The following is an 18,397-nucleotide window of genomic DNA, read 5'->3' as shown; positions in this document are numbered from 1 at the left end:
CAAAAAAATGAAACAAAAGGAAAGAAAAAAAACTAACAAACTTACTCAGTTAGGATCAAATTATGTTAAAGTTTCATACAGAGCGCTGTCCTCTTGACTGACAGACTGATGAGATCAGCTCAAGTTGGTTTCATCAGTGTAACGTGTATTATTGTATCACCAGTGTGTGAATGTGTGTGTGAATGGGTGGATGACTGGATATGTAAAGCGCTTTGGGGTCCGTAGGGACTAGTAAAGTGCTATATAAATACAGGCCATTTACCATTTATTCACATAGCCACCCATGTCTTTGAATTCAAATGTTGTTATGTGGTTAATTTTTGTAGATGTTATATTTTCTGGAAATTTAGTTTTGAAACCTTCATATAAACTGACTAAAAATAAGCGAAAATATGGCTCTCTTACTTGGACAGCATGCTATACTTGAATACAGTTTAGCTTACTGTAATTGAAGCTTGGTATAAAAGGTTTGAATGGTCAAAGGTCAGTTTAGCTCAGGCTAGTTTTGTAGTTATCTGTGATTTTACGTAAAGTAGTAAAGTGCAGCTGTTTTCGCGTGAACACACACTCTGTATATAAAAGATGGACCTACCCCCATCAACTGTTGTGAAATCCTGACTTAAATACTTAGGATTTAGTTAACATTTTGTAATACTATTGTTCATGGAGCCAGAAGTGGCCATATGCGGATGCAAAATGGATTGACAGACACCAGCGAATTAGTGATAATTATAGACAGAAATTAAATACTACAGTTTAGTTCAACTAAACTGGAGTTACAAACATTTTGTGCAGTTAACAGTAAAGGAAAATGTATTATCTGTTAGATCATTTCATTACAAACACTGTAAAAGTGAGCAACATAACAGATGCAGTTGAGAGGTACAGCTAAGTAGCTCGAATTAGCTTAGCTGGTGTAAACCCTGGTGCATGCTGGGTTAGTGAGACCTAAAAATGCTTATTTGCACAATGGAAGCTGCTCACCATTGGGCCTTGCTGCAAGCTTGTTTTATAGCTATGTTGCGCCGTTCCTGGTTTTATGTAATAGTAACACTGCACAGTTGCCCTTGAGAGCAAACTAGCTGTCTTTGATGCTGAGATCTGTGCAGGCAACACTGAGCGTGAGTCATCCAGAAGCCCACACACAAATACTTTCAGCAGCAGTTTTTCCATGCTCAGGAATTACAGCATTGTCATGAAAACAGTAGTAGCTGATGTTTTTCTTCAAAACACGAAAAGTTGTTTTCAGTATTGAAGAGGTATTTTGAGTAAATAATTAGCAGAATAGTCAATCGGCCTAATTAACAGGCAACGTTTTGTCGTGCTTCAGCAGTGTTATAATTTGTTGAGAATGGTTAACAGGATTTTCCCAAGAGGCCTGCAGTTGATAAAAAGCATATGCCATAAGTAATTGTTCAATGCATATTAACTGCTTTTTTTTCTTCTGAATTCTCATAATTTAATGTAATCATGTAAGGAAAGAAGTTAAAACCAAAAAGGATTCTACTGAGTGCTCAAAACAATCGGATCAGTGTCCATAAAATTGAGCTTCGGTGCCCTTGCAAGCCAACATGGCTTTATATAATTGTTTACATAATATTCTCCTCTGACTTTGTCTGGCGGGGTTTAGCTGTGGGTAGTGAGATGCCTTCAGAAACACAAACTATGACTTAAGGTTTTTGTGTTGATGCTCAAACTACCTGCTGTGTTTTCTATGACCACTGTGACCTGATTACTATCTCTTCACCCAGCAGCCTGTTAGAGTGAGCCATTTGTCCTTGTTTAGCACTGTGTACTTGTAAACACAGTTGTTTTTTTTTTTGTTTGTTTGTTTTTCCTTTTCTCTTTTTTAACAGCCTGTAAACGACTTTCAAAGAGAGTTAAACCTGGTCTCTTATGGGGAAGTTAGATTATGTGTTGTTGTTGTTGAGGAATCACTATCAGTGAAATTTTATGACCTAACATGTAGTCTGGATTTTTCATTTTGTCATTAAAAAACCTTTTGTATTATAACCCCATGAAGTAAAGTGTGATTTTTTTTTTCTCTTTTTTTTTTTTTTTTTTTTTTAGATTTTTCATCTAATAATAGCAGTAGAGAAAACATAAAAAATTAATATCTAACACCTAAACATTTGAGTTTCATTTTCTGGTTCATTTTAATCTGTGATCATCTGTATTCTTTTTGATGCAATGAGGTTTTTAAGAGTTTAATCAGGGTAAAATGTTCTTTATTAAAGGGTAATATCTTAAGTATTGCCATATGTTGTTTGTTACAGGTCTTTCACCTTCTCCTTCCTGTGACAAATGTTGAGGCCTAACATCTCTTAGAGGTGAGGGTGAGGACAGGTCGGAGTGTCGGTCAGCTGCATCAAGTTTTGTCCCATGAGAGTGACTGTACCATCCAGGCACCTCCAGTGACCAGGGCTGTGGCTGTGGTGGGCCCGGCCCAGGAGGCCTTTTTGTACATCACTCCAGGCTCCTGCTGACCTGTGCTGCTCTCACCATGGATCAGCAAAGAGACAAGTATGGCGACCGACAAAGGAGCGCTAAAGTGTCCCAGGGAGGCCGCAGCGGACACCCGTCGCGGCCATCTGGCTCCTCCAGCTCCTCTGGGGTTCTCATGGTGGGGCCAAATTTTCGTGTGGGCAAGAAGATCGGTTGTGGAAACTTTGGCGAATTGAAGCTTGGTAAGCTGAATCTCAATCAGATGTTAAAATATTTATGCAGGACATGATTTGCTAGCAGACATAGCAGACATGGATGCTGCAAAGGTTGCTGGAAGTATGTCATCTAATCTATTACAGAGTTATCTTTTCTCTAAAATAGTGTAATTTATTTTTAAAACATCTGAACCATGCTTTTGCTCTCCTGTCTTATTCCAGGAAAAAATCTCTACACAAATGAGTATGTAGCTATTAAACTGGTAAGTGCACTCTTGCTTTTATTGCTTGACTTCTCACATCTGCAGATGATTTTTAGAATCAATTTTAATGCTAAAGTCATTACTTTTAAAGCGCTTCATTATGTGAAAAAGGTCCAATACGGAAATTAGTAATAGTAGGATCAGAAATGTTGGTACAGAAAACATTGAAAGCATGGTTTGCTTTATTGTAATTGCTTGAATATAACAGTCAGCGATAATGAGAATCTGAACTAGATGATTAGCACATTGAAAACAGAATAAAACAGATGCTTACTGTTAGTCTTTCCTCCGTGTTCAGTATTAGGTGTTGATATTAAAGTGATTTTCAGATGGGCTATTTTGACTGCAATTTGCAGTGGTGCAATCGTAGTGTTGTAACTGTTCTTGAGGAGAAATGTGAGTGAGGTGTAGATGCTCAGCTAGGCGTGCCTCTCCAGCGGCTGCTGGACTGGAAATCATGGCTCCTGACTCATGCCCTTATTATTGCTCACCAGAGAGTTGTAATTTGCTACAGAATCAACGTATTAAGCTTACCAACCAAATGGCTTTTAGCTACTCGCTCTATTGTATGGTGTGCTGACACTTGAGCTGGAAAAAAAAAAAAAAAAAAAGAAGTTTCAATTTAAAGTGTGTTGAGTTTGAAAGTTCAGAACAGTTAACTGGAAATAAAGTTTAGAATTTGGGGGCACAGCAAAGTGACTGTTTTAGGTATATTTTTAAGTATATTCAAACTATTTTTCTTTAGCTCAAATGTGATGTTTTGTTGAAGTGTTGCTCTGAATATTGACCCATACACAAACATTTGCAAGGTGAAATTCATAGCATTAAAACTGCATTTATTCCAGTGTTTATGTCCGATTTATTGAACACTGGTCTGATGTGTTTACCATTCAGGAACCAGTGAAGTCGAGGGCACCACAGCTGCATTTAGAGTACCGGTTCTACAAAACACTTGGAACTGCAGGTAAGGTCACAGATTTGTTTTCTACTCCCGTCTGGTGGTTTTATGTGACTTCATGATAGTGATTTGACTGTTTTGGAAGATCGGCCTAAAGATTGCATCATTTCCACAACAAGTGATTACTCTTCTCAGGTTACATATTGAAATTAAGCTGACTTTAATCTCCGGGAGTGTGTATATGACTGGATGAATGCCTACGTGCATAGAAAGCATGTTGAACAGTGACCTTGGGTGAAAATAGTATTGCCAGAGGTGCAGTTCACTATGAAAGGTGGTTTCTATTTTCACTTCCATTGGGCTGCTTTGCTTCTGTTTTGGCAGTGAGTGCCAGAGTCTGTGCTGTGCTTTGGACCTATAATGCTTCATTAGGTGGCAAGAACTTGTTTAGAGATTCAGGTTGAAACAGAAAAATAATTTTTGTATTTTGCTGTGATCAGTTCAGGCACATGAGCCTGAACGAACCTTGCTTCTGAAGTCGCAAAACTCAACTCTATATGGACGTCTTCAGGTTTTGGGCAAGTTGTTGAAGCACAGAGAGTGTAACACAATGTTTCCCACTCAGGATTACTGTAGCCCTTTCAACTGGCTCAAGGGCTTGGCTCAGTTCATTAGTCAGGTTCTACTGTTTAGGCTTCAGATCAAGATAGTGTTGTTTTCCTCGTGGAACCACTGCTGGGTCAGACAGTGCAGTAGTCACAAGCCATCTTTGTTCCAGAAGCCTGGGTAACCTGATAATTACTATTCTAGTGAATACTTACATCTTGAAGCATGTGCTGTGGTGTGCTCATTTGCAGCTGCTTATCCTTTAGCTCAGTGAATGCCGTCTAATTGCTGATGCCCGTCCATGCTTTTCTACCAAAATCTTTACAGCTGCTACAACATTAGCACCATTGTCATGGACAACAGCTTTTTCTTTCTGTGGTGGAATGTCGAAGTTGACAAGACCGTCCTCAAGCCATTCTCCAATAGGGCTGTTCGATATAACGATATATATCGGATGACGGTATAAAAACGTCTATCGTTTCCTATGACGCTACCGTTTGTTTCATGGTGTCGTAAAATAAACTGTTTACGGCAATATTTTTTTCATTGTTTTGATGGTCACTGTAGCGGCTATATATAATTAATATAATATAATAATATATATATTATATTTAATATAACCACTCTACGGACCGACAAGCGCGTGTTGTTAGCAACAACGACGGTAAAACCATCGCGTGGCTCCGCTGTCCGCTTGTTTGTTTTCCCACATAAACCTTTCACAATAAAGCTCAAGATCCTGTTGAGACTTTGCATACTCTTTCACGTGATTCTTTATTTTGAAGAGAGTTTATGGATGAGAAGCAAAAAAGAGCCGTCAGGTGCTAAAAAATAAACCTTAGACTCAAACTTTGAAAGAAAATGGTGGCCGTTGCAACTTATGTCTAAAAATGTATCATTTCATGCATGGGTTAAAACACTGGACTCCATGTAAAGGACGCCCAGCTGGAAACACTTCACGCAAGTTGCCCGAGATTCACAGAATTTACATAAAATGTTACATTTTTGTGATTTATATCGTTGCCAGGACGATAAATGTCTTATATCGGGATATGAGATTTTGGTCATATCACACAGCCCTAATCTCCAATATATGCAGCGTGTGTTCTCGTCAGAAGCATTGTTATCAGTCTGCGGGTCTCTATTCACCAATCCTTACGAATAATGTGAAACATCACCCCTCGATACGCCTCTGTAGCGAGGCTCAAGCTAGGGAGTGCAAGGCTCATTCTCCTGCAAGCTTAAATTATGGTCTCACAGAAGTGTCAGTTAGGGGTTAACACCCACCACAAACGTATTCTAGTGCAGTCCTCCAAAATCTCTGCTGCATGTCCTAATCAATCAGGATTTGACTGACCTAATCGTCAGACGAGTTGGCTCAAATAGGGAATGGAGTGACAGTGGGAGAAGCTTGGGGGAAAAAATAAATCAAAGATCAGAAATACGTTGTTTTAAAGCTCTTTGTATGTTGTAACTTTGCTCTTCTCTGTGGCTGGCTGATGGACCATCAACAGCATGAGTAAGAGTAGCCCACAGACTGGCTGTATGACAACAAACCCTCTGTGCTGGTGGACTGTCAGTCCATAATTGCCTGCGAATTGCCTTTGCCCTACTCCTGCTCAAGTGTGAAACAAGCATAAAGGGCAGTTTTTTTTGTTTTTTGACCTCTTCATAGTTTACTTTCAGGAAGTAAGTTCTTGAAGTAACTGTGTACCTGGGAATGAAAGTGGAAATTATATTCAGAAGCCCTTTGTCTTCCACCATTGAGTGTTCAAAATGCAAGTCAGCAGCATGCTCAGCTGAACATGGTGCAGCTGTCTGAACAAAGTTTTTTGCATACAACTCTGTGACTTACTGAAAAGGACAGTAACAAATAATTCATTGTCCAACAGTGGCTTAGTTTTACTGGTATAGTATATTTTTACTGGCATCAGAAGAAGTTTAGCTTTTTCTTTTGTTTGAAATGGTCTCAAACTAGTCTTCATCTTTGTCTTGTTCCACTATTTTATTCTTTCTCCATCACACCATTAATCATGATATAATTTTGAGGCTATATTTTTTTAATATATTTATATATATTATCAAGTCTTATATATTTCGTTTTTTTTTTTTTTTTTCCTTTTTTCTAAGTAGCTTGTGCAGTTGAAAACTGAAAACGCTTGCATTGTTTGATTAAGCTGACATGGTGAATTTTTAGCAATAAGTTGGTTATTTACATATTTGGCAAAGCAGCATAACATTCATTCAGACCTGTACTTTCAAAAATCTGGCCAGTCTAAGTCTCAATCTTTGCACTTGCTTTTTGGCCTGTCTTGATGTTTCATAGGGAAATGTGAATCTTAAGGTTGTAAATGTTCTCCTATTGTAACCAGTTAGACCAGTTAGTCATGGACTTAAAAAAAACTTCAAGGAACTAAAAAAAAACCCAATTACCCCGCAGCCCAAAACACAACAATATTATTATTATTATTATTATTATTATTATTATTGTTATTCACTCATAATGCCTACAATTTGTCCCTTGCACCGTTTGATTTGTAGTGTGAAACAGTGATTTTAGTTTTAATGGTACCCACACTGCCAGCCATTTTTATTTTTCCAGATTATCCAGATGCCCAACAAATCTTATTATCTAGCTTTCAGAATGAAATGCAAAGCAATAACTGACAACTTCTCGGTTTGTCATAAAAGATTAGTCAGGATTTGCTGACGCATCACTGTTACAGCAACCACTAGCAAGAATGTTGGCAGGATCAAATGAGCACCACAGAGAATGAAATTAAGTCATTTTTTAAGTGTTGGTACTAAAGGAAATGGGTGTGAAGGCTAGAAACAATGGAACTATGGAAAAATCTTTTTTTTTTAAAACAGTATCCACGGTTGTCTTGGTAAAATGGGTACAATAATAATGGATACATATCAGATATATTGACCCAAACGAGCTTTTGAGGTCATTTTGTTTTTGTTTGGTTTTAATTTGTTACCTAATGTGCTCTTTAAAACATAGGGATGTTACAGTGTTTAGGGATGACCCCAGTAACAGTTTGTCATGGAAAATAAAAGCCTTTTTTTTGTGTCGTGGGTGATCTTTGATGTGCTTTTTTGGAGCTCTACATGCATATGTGATAACCCGACAGGGAGTATAATGGCTATTGTTTTGCAAAGGCAAGGGCTGGAAAAGGCCAACTGTGCGGAAACTCATTAAATATTTAGAGAGTGGGTCTGCCTCTCTTAGTACTAACCTGCCTCTGTCCTCTTCTTCCAGATGGGATAACGTGACCTCATTTCTTCTTGGCTGTGTACTGTGCTACATTCCTCTCAGCCAATGTGGTTATCACAATGTCTGCATGATGGGGTCTTTATGAATTAATGTGGTTTGACTCAGCTGCTCTGTCAGGTGTTGTTATCTGATGCATAAACAACTATCGCTGGATATTAATGAGGATGATTCAATTAAAAATCAAGCATCATCTTGCAGTTAATATTTGCCATCGCAATCAGGGGTGCATCATCGCTTTGGTTTTACAAGCCAGTGAGATTATGACACAGCATTGTGAGGAGGGCAAAAATGTTTCTAAGAGCGTGAGGGTTTGTTCAGGGGTGGGTGGAGATTGAGCTGTTAAAGGTATTGGCAGGCAGACCTCGTCATGAAACACTACACCATCTCTGTAAGCACTGCAGGGCACAACGAGTAAACATGTCCAATGGTGACACAGTTTAATAGATGTTACCGACATGTAAAGAAAAGGCCAAAGGTTTTATCGTGTGTGTGTGTGTGTGTCCACTTATGGGGAAATCATAGATATATGTTGAAGAAAATTGAGCTTCTTTCATTACACAGTTAGATTTGAGTGAAAATAATTAGAGAAAATGAGGGATTAGAGAAACCATAAAGTGGTGTTTTTGTGTGCTTTTAGAAATTAAAGAGCCCAATGTTCTTGAGTGTGTTTAAAGGGAGACTTAAAGATCGAAAAGAACCACAGGATTTTCCTGCAGCTTTTATTTTTGCATAGAATGATAGAGTATAATGTTTGTTTTTAACACCATAGTTGCTGTATAATTACAGATGTTGATTTCTTGTCACTTAAAGGAAGCACAGCATTTTCAAGGGGATTCATTATGCTCATTTAAACTCCTAGAGTGGCTTTGCACAATTCTCAGTTCAAAATTACCCTTGTTTATCTTGTACTGGACCTGAGTGCAGACCGTTACTTCATTCTGACTGAAACAAACCATTTTAGTTCCTTCATCTTTAAGACCACCCTCCCTGTTTTCCATTCTTATGACTGGCTGCCTCTCTGTGTGCCTGAGAGATCTGGCTCTTTACTCTTTATGACATCAGACAGAGCTAAGAGCAGAAAAAAAAATGGCCTTGAGAGAGTTAACAGAGTTCAAGCATTACTCGCATATATGCGAGTAATGCTTGAACTCTGTTACTCGCATATATGCGAGTAATGCTTGAACTCTGTTACTCGCATATATGCGAGTAATGCTTGAACTCTGTTACTCGCATATATGCGAGTAATGCTTGAACTCTGTTACTCGCATATATGCGAGTAATGCTTGAACTCTGTTACTCGCATATATGCGAGTAATGCTTGAACTCTGTTAACTCTCTCAAGAAGGCCATTTTTTTCTGCTCTTAGCTCTGCATTATTGCTTTGCATTTCATACTGCATTATTGGTAAATATGTCCACATCCATTTATAACAGTATGTAGACTGAAAATATGGAAAAGCATGTTAGTGTTGTTGTTGTTTGTTTTTTGTTAACAATGATATTTATGTCACGAAACCGTTAAAAGAATTCAGATTTTATTTCAAATTAATTAATAAAACAGCAAAAACGATATGCTGGTTGTTGAGCTTTTACAGGTGAAATGCAAATATGTGTAACAAAATGCCACAGTAGTCAAATAATTGGTCCAACAAAGGAGCACATTGACAGCCATCTGCACAGGTTTAGGGAAAGCAGCCACTGAACAACAGAAGCAAGCCAGCAAATACGTCTGTTAGAAATTGAAAGGGGCCAGCTTGATGTTGATTTGAGGGTAGAGCTGAGCAACCAATCGCAGGCTATATCAGTAGTGCAGGCAGCCAATCAAAGATGGATCTGCACGATGTGCAAAATCTTGCATCAGGCAGGAGCTGGCTGTATTCCAGGAGTTTGGTGTGGAGCTGCTGTAGAACCATCACGAGGAGCCTGCTCACAATTTTCTCAGTAAAACCCACCCATTAGTAATATACAGTGGAAAAATCTGTCCACCAGTCTTTGATTTACTTATCCTGTTATGGCGGGCTGGAGTCTCTCCTAGCTTACAGTGGTTGACGCGTAGCGCAGTACAGTCTTGGACAAATAAAGTCTCTCACAACACTGACAAACACACACACACAGAGCATAGTGAGAAAAGGGAGTTCACGCCTACAGTCAATTTAGAGTCACGAATTCACCAAACCTGCGTTATATTAGACTGTGGGAGGAAACCCACGCATGCATAAGGAGAACATGCGATCTTCACAGAGAAAGCGTCACACACTAATCCAAAATTAATTTCTGTAAGATATTCATTTTCTTCTAACCTGATTACAAATGGTAAATGGCCTGTATTTATATAGCGCTTTACTAGTCCCTAAGGACCCCAAAGCGCTTTACATATCCAGTCATCCACCCATTCACACACACATTCACACACAGTCTTTCTGTGATGCGTTTCAGCACTCTTGTTGTGCAATCTGGTCCACAACGCATGTCTACCAAAGAAATGACAGTTATGTGGCATTTTGGGCCTGTGGAAGACTTGATCCTTGACTTTGGGTTGAAAAATTGCACATACAGATTTCAGTGTCACAACCTGTGAATAAATGGGGGAGTGTGTCTTGGCTAGGATGAGCTGTCTTCATTTATCATGCATTCACGAGCAATGTGTAGATTTGTGCAGGTTTTAGGTGCATATTTCCTTCAAAATATTGCTCTAATAAAGGCAATCCCTCAGTGCTGTTCTCCGTATTCAGTCACTTTTGCATCCCGTCCACTTTGTTGAAAATGCAGACTTTGTCTATGCTCTGTGCAAATACTGAAGAAACTCTTACAGTCCAGGTGAGCACACAGAGCAGTCATTGCAATCTTTATGTTTACAAAAATTGAAAGAGAGAAGTGGTACCTGCAAAATTGGTAGCTTCCAACAGCGTTTGAGTTTTCCTGTGGAATTGCTGTGTGTGGTTGTGGACAAAAAGGTTCAGTCTTTAATGTTTGTTTGACTTTTGTGCTGTAGACAACAGTGGTTTGACCATCCCCATTGCTAGTTAAAAGCTAGATCCATATTGTTTTAAACTGTTTATCAACTTATTTACCGCACATCTCCAATCTGACACATTTTTAGGCCTCCCACAGGCACACAGGGTTTCAAGCCACTCATTCCTATGGTACAATTAGCAACCCACAGAACTACATAATGGTGTCCAGAAGCACAGGATGGAGCGCAGCATGACTCCTACATGCCCATATGCTTGCTGACAGCATTTATGCCACCTTTCATACTGCAGTGCATTTCCCATTACCCAGCTGGCAAGCCAAATGTCTCCAGCAACATGTTTAATATAAATACATCAGTGCACAAAATTTGGGAGTATTATTTGTATTTAGCTTTTTGTCGGTTTGTTTTGCCATTATTTTGAAAAACAAACAGTGTCGTCACACCTTCATATGGCATATAATAATAATAATAATAATAATAATAATAATAATAATAATAATAATAATAATAATAATAATAATAATAAACCAAACCATTACAATGGGGACTGACATCCTGTCCATAACTTTTTCTTTTCTTTTCTATTCAAGCTTGTCCATTGAAAGAGAGATGCAAATTTACATTTCAGTGTTGTGTTTAAAGGGACTATTAGAGCTTTGTTAGATTTCACTATAAAACTATTTGCTTAGGGGTTGTTTGGATGAGAGGAGTTTTAATGATGGATGCATTTTAAATCTACATATGTATCTAATCTACATGTATACTTGCATTGCAACACACACACACACACAAGAAAGAAGACGGTTACTTTCAAAGTCTGATGCAAAAGATGATTGATGATTGAAAGACTGACTTTAGGATCTTTTTTTTTTTTTTTTTAACTTTGCAATTATACTGTATGTCCAAGGACTGAGTATAACTTTATTATTGTGTTATAGCAAGGTCCTTATGATTGGATCTCCCTTTGAAGTTTCTTGAGAGGACCTTTTTAATAGGAGTCTGACTAGAAGTAAGCACAGCCAAACTTTGAGTCATGCTTCCCTGAAGGCAGTTAACAGTTTGACCTGATTTCCTGTTCTTTGAAACTAAAGTTCAGGCGGTGGTCAGGATAACAACAAAGAATACAAATGTTACCACCAATTACGATTGCATGTGCATATAACTGTAAATCCTGCAGATGGAATATATATTTAGATTCTGTGACGTGCCTATAATTGAAATTAAAACTGCAGGAGGAAATCAGTGCACATGTTGCCCCCCCCAAGTTTAACTGTTAGAAGGAGCTTTCATTCCCAGATTACACATACAAAGAATTAAAAGAGCACTAGCCTTTATGCAAGTTCCAGTGGCATCGGACTGATCACCCAAGACTAAATTACACTGTGGCAAGAGGTAAAATAAGAGCCGGGTTGACAGATGGACAGGATTTTTGAGCAGTGAGAGTGAGTAGAGCAGACAGATCATAATTCAGTTGGGAGGTTGTGATATGAGCCAGAGAAAAGATTAGTTTTCAGCTTGCAGAGGCAGAATGACACAGTATTTCACCTCAGGGTTAATGTTTACCTAGCAGCGCTCTGTCCTCAACGACCTCGTAGTGCTCCTCCTCCTATCGGTCCATTTGAGGGCCTCTTATGGTTGACCTTGGACCCAAGTTGGAAACGTCATTAGTCAAGGGAGACGGGAATAATAAACAGATTTTAAATACTGTATACAAATGAAAAACACTGAGCTTTTTCTGTATGTCGTGTTTAGTACCCCAGCTTTTGAGAGTTGTCTTGGATTACTTTTAGATACTTTAAAATAAATAACATATATAAAGGCAACTACTGGGTTTGTGTCTCCTTGTAATTTTTATTTCTTTCCTCCTCGTATTTTAGCAGAAGGTGTGCCTCAGGTGTTTTACTTTGGGCCCTGTGGGAAGTACAATGCCATGGTACTGGAGCTGCTTGGCCCAAGTCTAGAAGACCTCTTTGACCTGTGCGACCGGACCTTTTCACTGAAGACCGTGTTAATGATAGCAATTCAGCTGGTGGGTTTGGAGCTTTGTATGACACCATCACAAAAACTTCTACTCACTTACTATGACTGATGAAATCAAATACATTGAACATAAAAACTCTGTGAAATTTCTATGAAATGGTTCAAATCACCATCAGCCTATATGCAGAAATGGCACAAAACTATTTGCTGCTTAATATAGTAGCTGGAGTTAGACTAACAAGTTCATAATCAAAAAATAAAATGTTTACTGTAGTTTAACAATTTGCATGGCAAGTTCAGCACAATTTACATTTCCAGTTAATGACATATTTTCAGTAAAATCCATTTTCATACTATAGGAATGAACCCTTGTTTCAAAAACTATCCTGGCTGGATATTTCAGAGGCTTAATCCACCAAGCCTTTACATTTTATAGTATGCTCCAGAATTCCCAGTACAAAATGATTCTTATTGAGTAAACTGTCCATATAGCTGATTTTACAAGTCTTGCCTGAATACCTGAGGTTCTTGGAGCTTGTGGAGAGTGACTCTCCTATTACCTAGTATGCAAATTAGCAATCTGTTAGTATATGCATTCTTCTGGGCAGATTTGGGTAGACTGGAAGCTGTCGTGAAGCGCAAAGTCTGAGCAGCTCAGAGGGTGTAATAACCCAGTCTTTGAGGCGCCTTATGCACATCAAAATTTCTGACGTTTCATTTTGTCAGCACAAAAACTGCAGTGCTCTTGTAATATAGATATCCTCTGAAAAAAATGTAAAGACCTCCATAGAAGCTCAGCACAGAGGTTTCCTAAAGACTGCATCGCAGCCACCTCACATTATGAATTTATTATGTTGCTCACCTTTAATTTTTTTCCTAAAACAAGACAGTGATTCCACTGTAAGTGCAACAAGTTAACCTTAAGTGTTAAAAAGTTGTCGTGCTTTTTTTTTTTTTTTTTTTTTTTTTTTTTTTTTTTAAATAAACCATAATGCTGAAATTCATTATAACTGAGAAAATAATGTCAACTTGGTTCAGCAGAAAAACCCATTTTCAATAACTGTGACTCTGATTTAGTGGCCAATCATTTACCATGACTGATGTGTTCTTCATCACCAGATTTCACGAATGGAGTATGTGCACTCTAAAAATCTCATCTATAGAGATGTAAAGCCCGAAAACTTTCTCATTGGACGGCAAGGAAATAAAAAGGAACACATCATTCACATCATTGACTTTGGCCTGGCCAAAGAGTACATCGACCCCGAGACCAAAAAACACATTCCCTACCGGGAGCACAAGAGCTTAACTGGTACTGCGCGATATATGTCCATCAATACACACTTAGGCAAAGGTAAGAATGATTTTATTGTTGTTGTTCTGGGACGTCTGTTTGTAAAACGGATGCTTTGGGACATAGTTGTTGAATTGTGTCAGTGAGATGTTATATCTATTGATACAGAGCAAAGTCGGCGAGATGACCTGGAGGCTCTGGGCCACATGTTCATGTATTTTCTTCGTGGGAGTCTACCTTGGCAAGGGCTAAAGGTATGTAAAGTATATTGACAGTTTCCGAGATTCTTTCATCAGGACTCTAGTCATTGTATAACCTTAAATTCTAACACACTCTGAGTTGCTGTGTAATTTATATTATTTACCCATCAGTAGCTGCGGCATGTGCTGAAAGTCTGTTCAATATGACTGAGAAAATGTACTTCCGAAGACTTCAGCTTTCATTGTGTTTATCTCTCCATTGGCACATTTAAGGCTTTCTTAATGAATATTAAAAAAAAAAAAGACTAAACAAAGGTTACAGTTGAAAATGAACCAGCTGTTATTTTGTGCTCACAGTTCAAAATTCATAATCTTTAGAAGCTTTTCTTCAGGCTAATGTGTACAGAGTGGTACAGTTGGTTGTTAATTGAAGCAGTAAGCTTCCTATTCCTCTTTGCTTACTACTCTGAATCCTTTCTGCTTAACCACCTGAAAATCTCCCAGAAAGTTGATTCTGTTCATCACTTGACAAAACGTTTCTCCCACTGAAAACGCTACGTCCAGATGAACAGAATCAGCTTTCTGAGATTTCCTTACTTTGATTGAACATGCAACAAGAAACCTCAAATCAGTGGTTCCCAAACTTTTTTTGCTAGGCCCCCCTTTGTTTTACAAGAAAAATGCCCCGCCCCCCCGCAAGCATGCACGCACACGCACAAACACATCCTCCAACCACACACACCCTTATTTTGCTCCATTGCGGTTTATTTCACACCTCAAACATTAAGTAAACAATTAAAAATTACAGGTAGTAATAAAATAAACTACTAACTCTTTTACGCTGCGTCCACACCTACACGGGTATTTTTGAAAACGCAGCTGTTTCGTCCACATGTAAACGGCGTTTCAAATCACCGAAAACTGTATTCCTCGTCCACACGTAAACACAAAAAAGGAGTTTTAAAAATCTCAGAGTTGGTCACGCAACGTCAAAGGTCTGTGCCTTTTTTCACATCACGCTGTGCGCCACGTTATTGTTTAAATGAGATGAATTGCAGAATGGCAGATAGTCAGATTAACAGTATTTTGTCTCTATCTGCAGGTTTTACACGCTTACATATACACACGCAGTTACTGTCCCTCCATTTACAAAGGCAAAGGCATAACGGTGTGATTATTTTACGTGTAGTTGTTTTTTTCCCTGTGTAATAATATTCAACATTGCTGTCAATCAATTTTTCAAAAAATGCCTCTCTGTGCAAAATGGGTTTAAAAACATAAACAACTGTGGGATACTGTTAGTCCGTGATTTGAACCGAGGGAACAAATCGTGGCAGGATCAGTCTGATGTTATTTGTATCCCGCTGTAACTTTACTGTATAAAAATCTAACATGTCCAAAATGTCAGGAGTAGTTAGTCATTACAACAAGTGTGTGTGTGTGTGTGACCTAAAAATCAAGAATGTGGGATACTGTTTGTCCGTGATTTGAAGAGCCCAGCGCGTGCTCCCGACGAAGGGAAAAGCAATTCTGCAGGGGACCTACCTTGGCACTTGTGCAGGTGAAGCCAAAGGGAAGATATGCTTCACCATATTTTCTAGTCTTTGGCTCAGAATGAAGTTGGTTTGGAAACATATTCAGCGATGCTTCATCTCCTGCTTTGCGTTTGTGTGGGCGCCCCGTGCTAGCAGTGTCCAAGCATTTTCCCCCCTGCTTTTCATACCGTGCCCCCCCCTGCAATGGCTCTGCGCCCCCCCTCAGGGGGCGGGCCCCACACTTTGGGAAGGTCTGCCTTAAATGGTCTTGATGGCAATAAAGTGATCAGTAGTATCATGCTGTGTCTCCAGTCATGGAAGCTCAGTTGATTTTTCAGAGAGAGCGTTTACTTCAGACACATTAAACAAGAAAAAACACTTTGCTTTGAATCTTTTTCAGGCTGACACACTGAAAGAACGATACCAGAAGATTGGAGACACAAAACGAAACACTCCCATCGAGGTCCTCTGTGAGAACTTTCCAGGTATGCTATTGATGGCTGTAATCTCACTTTTGGATCAGCTTGTGAGCCTTGATAGTGTGAATACTGGCTGTGATGTAACGTGATTTTTCAGATAAAATGATCTAAATGTCGTCCCACTACACAATTTGTACGGATTTATCCTCATGAAAGGTGAGAACATTCTTGTTGGTTCTGTGTAATACAGAGGAGATGGCCACCTACTTGCGATATGTGAGGCGGTTGGACTTCTTTGAAAAGCCAGACTATGAATATTTGAGGACTTTGTTCACGGAACTGTTTGAGAGAAAAGGATACACCTTTGACTACACCTACGACTGGGTTGGCAGGCAGATTGTGAGTAACGGATCACATTTTACATGTCAGTAATTTCACCTGTTTGACTGCAGAGCTGAATTCATTGTTATTCCCCTCAGCCCACACCGGTGGGGTCTGTCCATATAGACTCTGGAGCATCTGCAGTCACGAGAGAGAGCCATCCTCATAGAGACCGACCCTCACAGCACCCACCAATCAGAAACCAGGTACGTCCGGTTGAGCAATGGGGACCAGACTGCTTCTTGCCATGCTGTGGTCCAGTGGATGGACCCATGGTGCATTACAGCCTGAAACTCCCTTTACTCTGTATGATGATCTCTTTGCCAAGCAAAGCTTATGTGCATGCAGTGACAATAGGATGTGCTATGCAAGTATTCTTTTGAACATCTCTGTATATTTAAATGCTGGAAAATTAGTTTTAAGGCATCAGGGCAAATTTATCCCAGTCATCTTTGCCTTCGTGTTTTTGGATTTACTGTGCGCTTTAGATATTGTAGATAAACTTTTGGCAAGTGTTTAAGACCATAAATTAAATGAAACTAAATTCTGGTAATTAAAAGCAGCCCACAAAGATGAAGGCTGACTGAAATAAAGCTTTGTAATCATTCACATATTCTACAGTGTAGAATAGAGGCACTTAGGGAGAACTTTTTTGGGTATATATGGGTTTTGTGCCCATGTTGTCAGTGCACCTGCTTTTCGATGCTATTTGGGTGCTTTAAATGCAAATTTCAGAGCCAGGGTTGAATTGTCGCAGTCTATGCTACAAATGAAGGACTTGAATAGCTGTTAGTTAGTCTGGTTGAATTTGATCTACAGTTTTGCGTGTGTAAACACATTTGCTTTGAATCCAATTTAATTCATTGCTGGTATGAAGATGAGCTGGAAAATAAATTGCTGGCTTTATAAAGCTCTGAGCATTTAAATAGGTTACTTGTTAGTGGTTCATGCTTATTTTTTTGTTATTCAGGTGTAATGAGATTGAGGCCAAAGTTTGAGACCTGTGAGCTTAACTCCAATAGGCTTCAGGCTCATTAGTTTCTGATTCAGTTTTATGGCTGAAGCCTTGCTATGATTTTGATTTACTTTTTTTTTTTTTTCAATTTTGTTCATTTATTTATTTTTTCTTCTCCATATCTCATGCTGCTTTGCATGGTTACCTTGCCTCGCACACCCATATATCCATCTTTCCTTCACCCCCCTCCCCTTCCCATTGCACTTTCAAACCCACTTCCCTTCACATCACCGACGCCACCCCCGATTCCTAAGCAGACAGCAGCCTCAGATCGACGAGGAGCATGGGAGGTGCAGCCCGCACGCCAAGCAAACTCCTCCTATCTGACCTCCCACCTGACAGCGGACAGGCACGGGGGCTCAGTGCAGGTATACACCCCTCACCTGATCAACCGGCAGCCCCCACCCAATCTCCATGGAGTCAGATCTGTCTCAAATAATCCAAACAAAGATAAATACACTCATAATATGGCTTGTAAATGGAAGGGAAAGACGCAAAGGCATTTTTGTGACACAATTTGTTTCCCCCCCCCCCCCGCTTGGGGAAACGATATATTTTCAAGGGATTAGTCTTATTTTGAGACAAATATTTTATTTGCGAGTTAAACAACTATGAATACTTAGGAAACTCGTGTTTAGCAAAGTACTCAAGCATTTAATTCATATTATTTTGCAAATAATTTTGCTACTGAACTGGCATTTTTATTCATCTTCATTATCTAAAAGCTCATAATAATCACAAAACACTGATATAGTTACTAATGCTTTATGCCAGACATGAATTGCATTTATTAAGTGTTTTAGCTTCATGTGTGAGACAGATCTACAACCATATACCCCCCCCCCCCTCCCCCCCTCCAACCCTTTTGCCCCTGGCTGGGAAATGTTAATTTT

At 39.1% G+C, this 18,397-nt stretch overlaps 1 protein-coding gene across 6 annotated transcripts in view; it reads left to right on the top strand.

Moving 5' to 3' along the window:
* Positions 1-18,397, top strand: part of csnk1g1 (casein kinase 1, gamma 1) — a 34,058-nt gene that overhangs the window by 6,179 nt on the left and 9,482 nt on the right. The window contains exons 2-11 of one of the 6 annotated variants that reach the window (XM_080884170.1): positions 2,277-2,687; positions 2,883-2,923; positions 3,818-3,887; positions 12,561-12,709; positions 13,780-14,014; positions 14,123-14,208; positions 16,090-16,174; positions 16,359-16,507; positions 16,588-16,695; positions 17,762-17,872. In XM_080884170.1, coding sequence (XP_080740296.1) covers positions 2,504-2,687; positions 2,883-2,923; positions 3,818-3,887; positions 12,561-12,709; positions 13,780-14,014; positions 14,123-14,208; positions 16,090-16,174; positions 16,359-16,507; positions 16,588-16,695; positions 17,762-17,872 — 1,218 coding nt within the window. In that variant the 5' untranslated portion in view covers positions 2,277-2,503. Of the gene's footprint in view, positions 1-2,276; positions 2,688-2,882; positions 2,924-3,817; positions 3,888-12,557; positions 12,710-13,779; positions 14,015-14,122; positions 14,209-16,089; positions 16,175-16,358; positions 16,508-16,587; positions 16,696-17,758; positions 17,873-18,397 lie in introns of all 6 variants that reach the window. The other 5 variants (XM_080884169.1, XM_080884168.1, XM_080884167.1 and 2 more) reach the window with 5 other exon arrangements.

Source organism: Rhamphochromis sp. 'chilingali', assembly GCF_963969265.1.
Source record: "Rhamphochromis sp. 'chilingali' genome assembly, chromosome: 6".
Lineage (NCBI taxonomy): Eukaryota > Metazoa > Chordata > Actinopteri > Cichliformes > Cichlidae > Rhamphochromis > Rhamphochromis sp. 'chilingali'.
The sequence above is the reverse complement of the archived record's forward strand: the minus strand, read 5'-3'. Positions and strand labels throughout refer to the sequence as shown.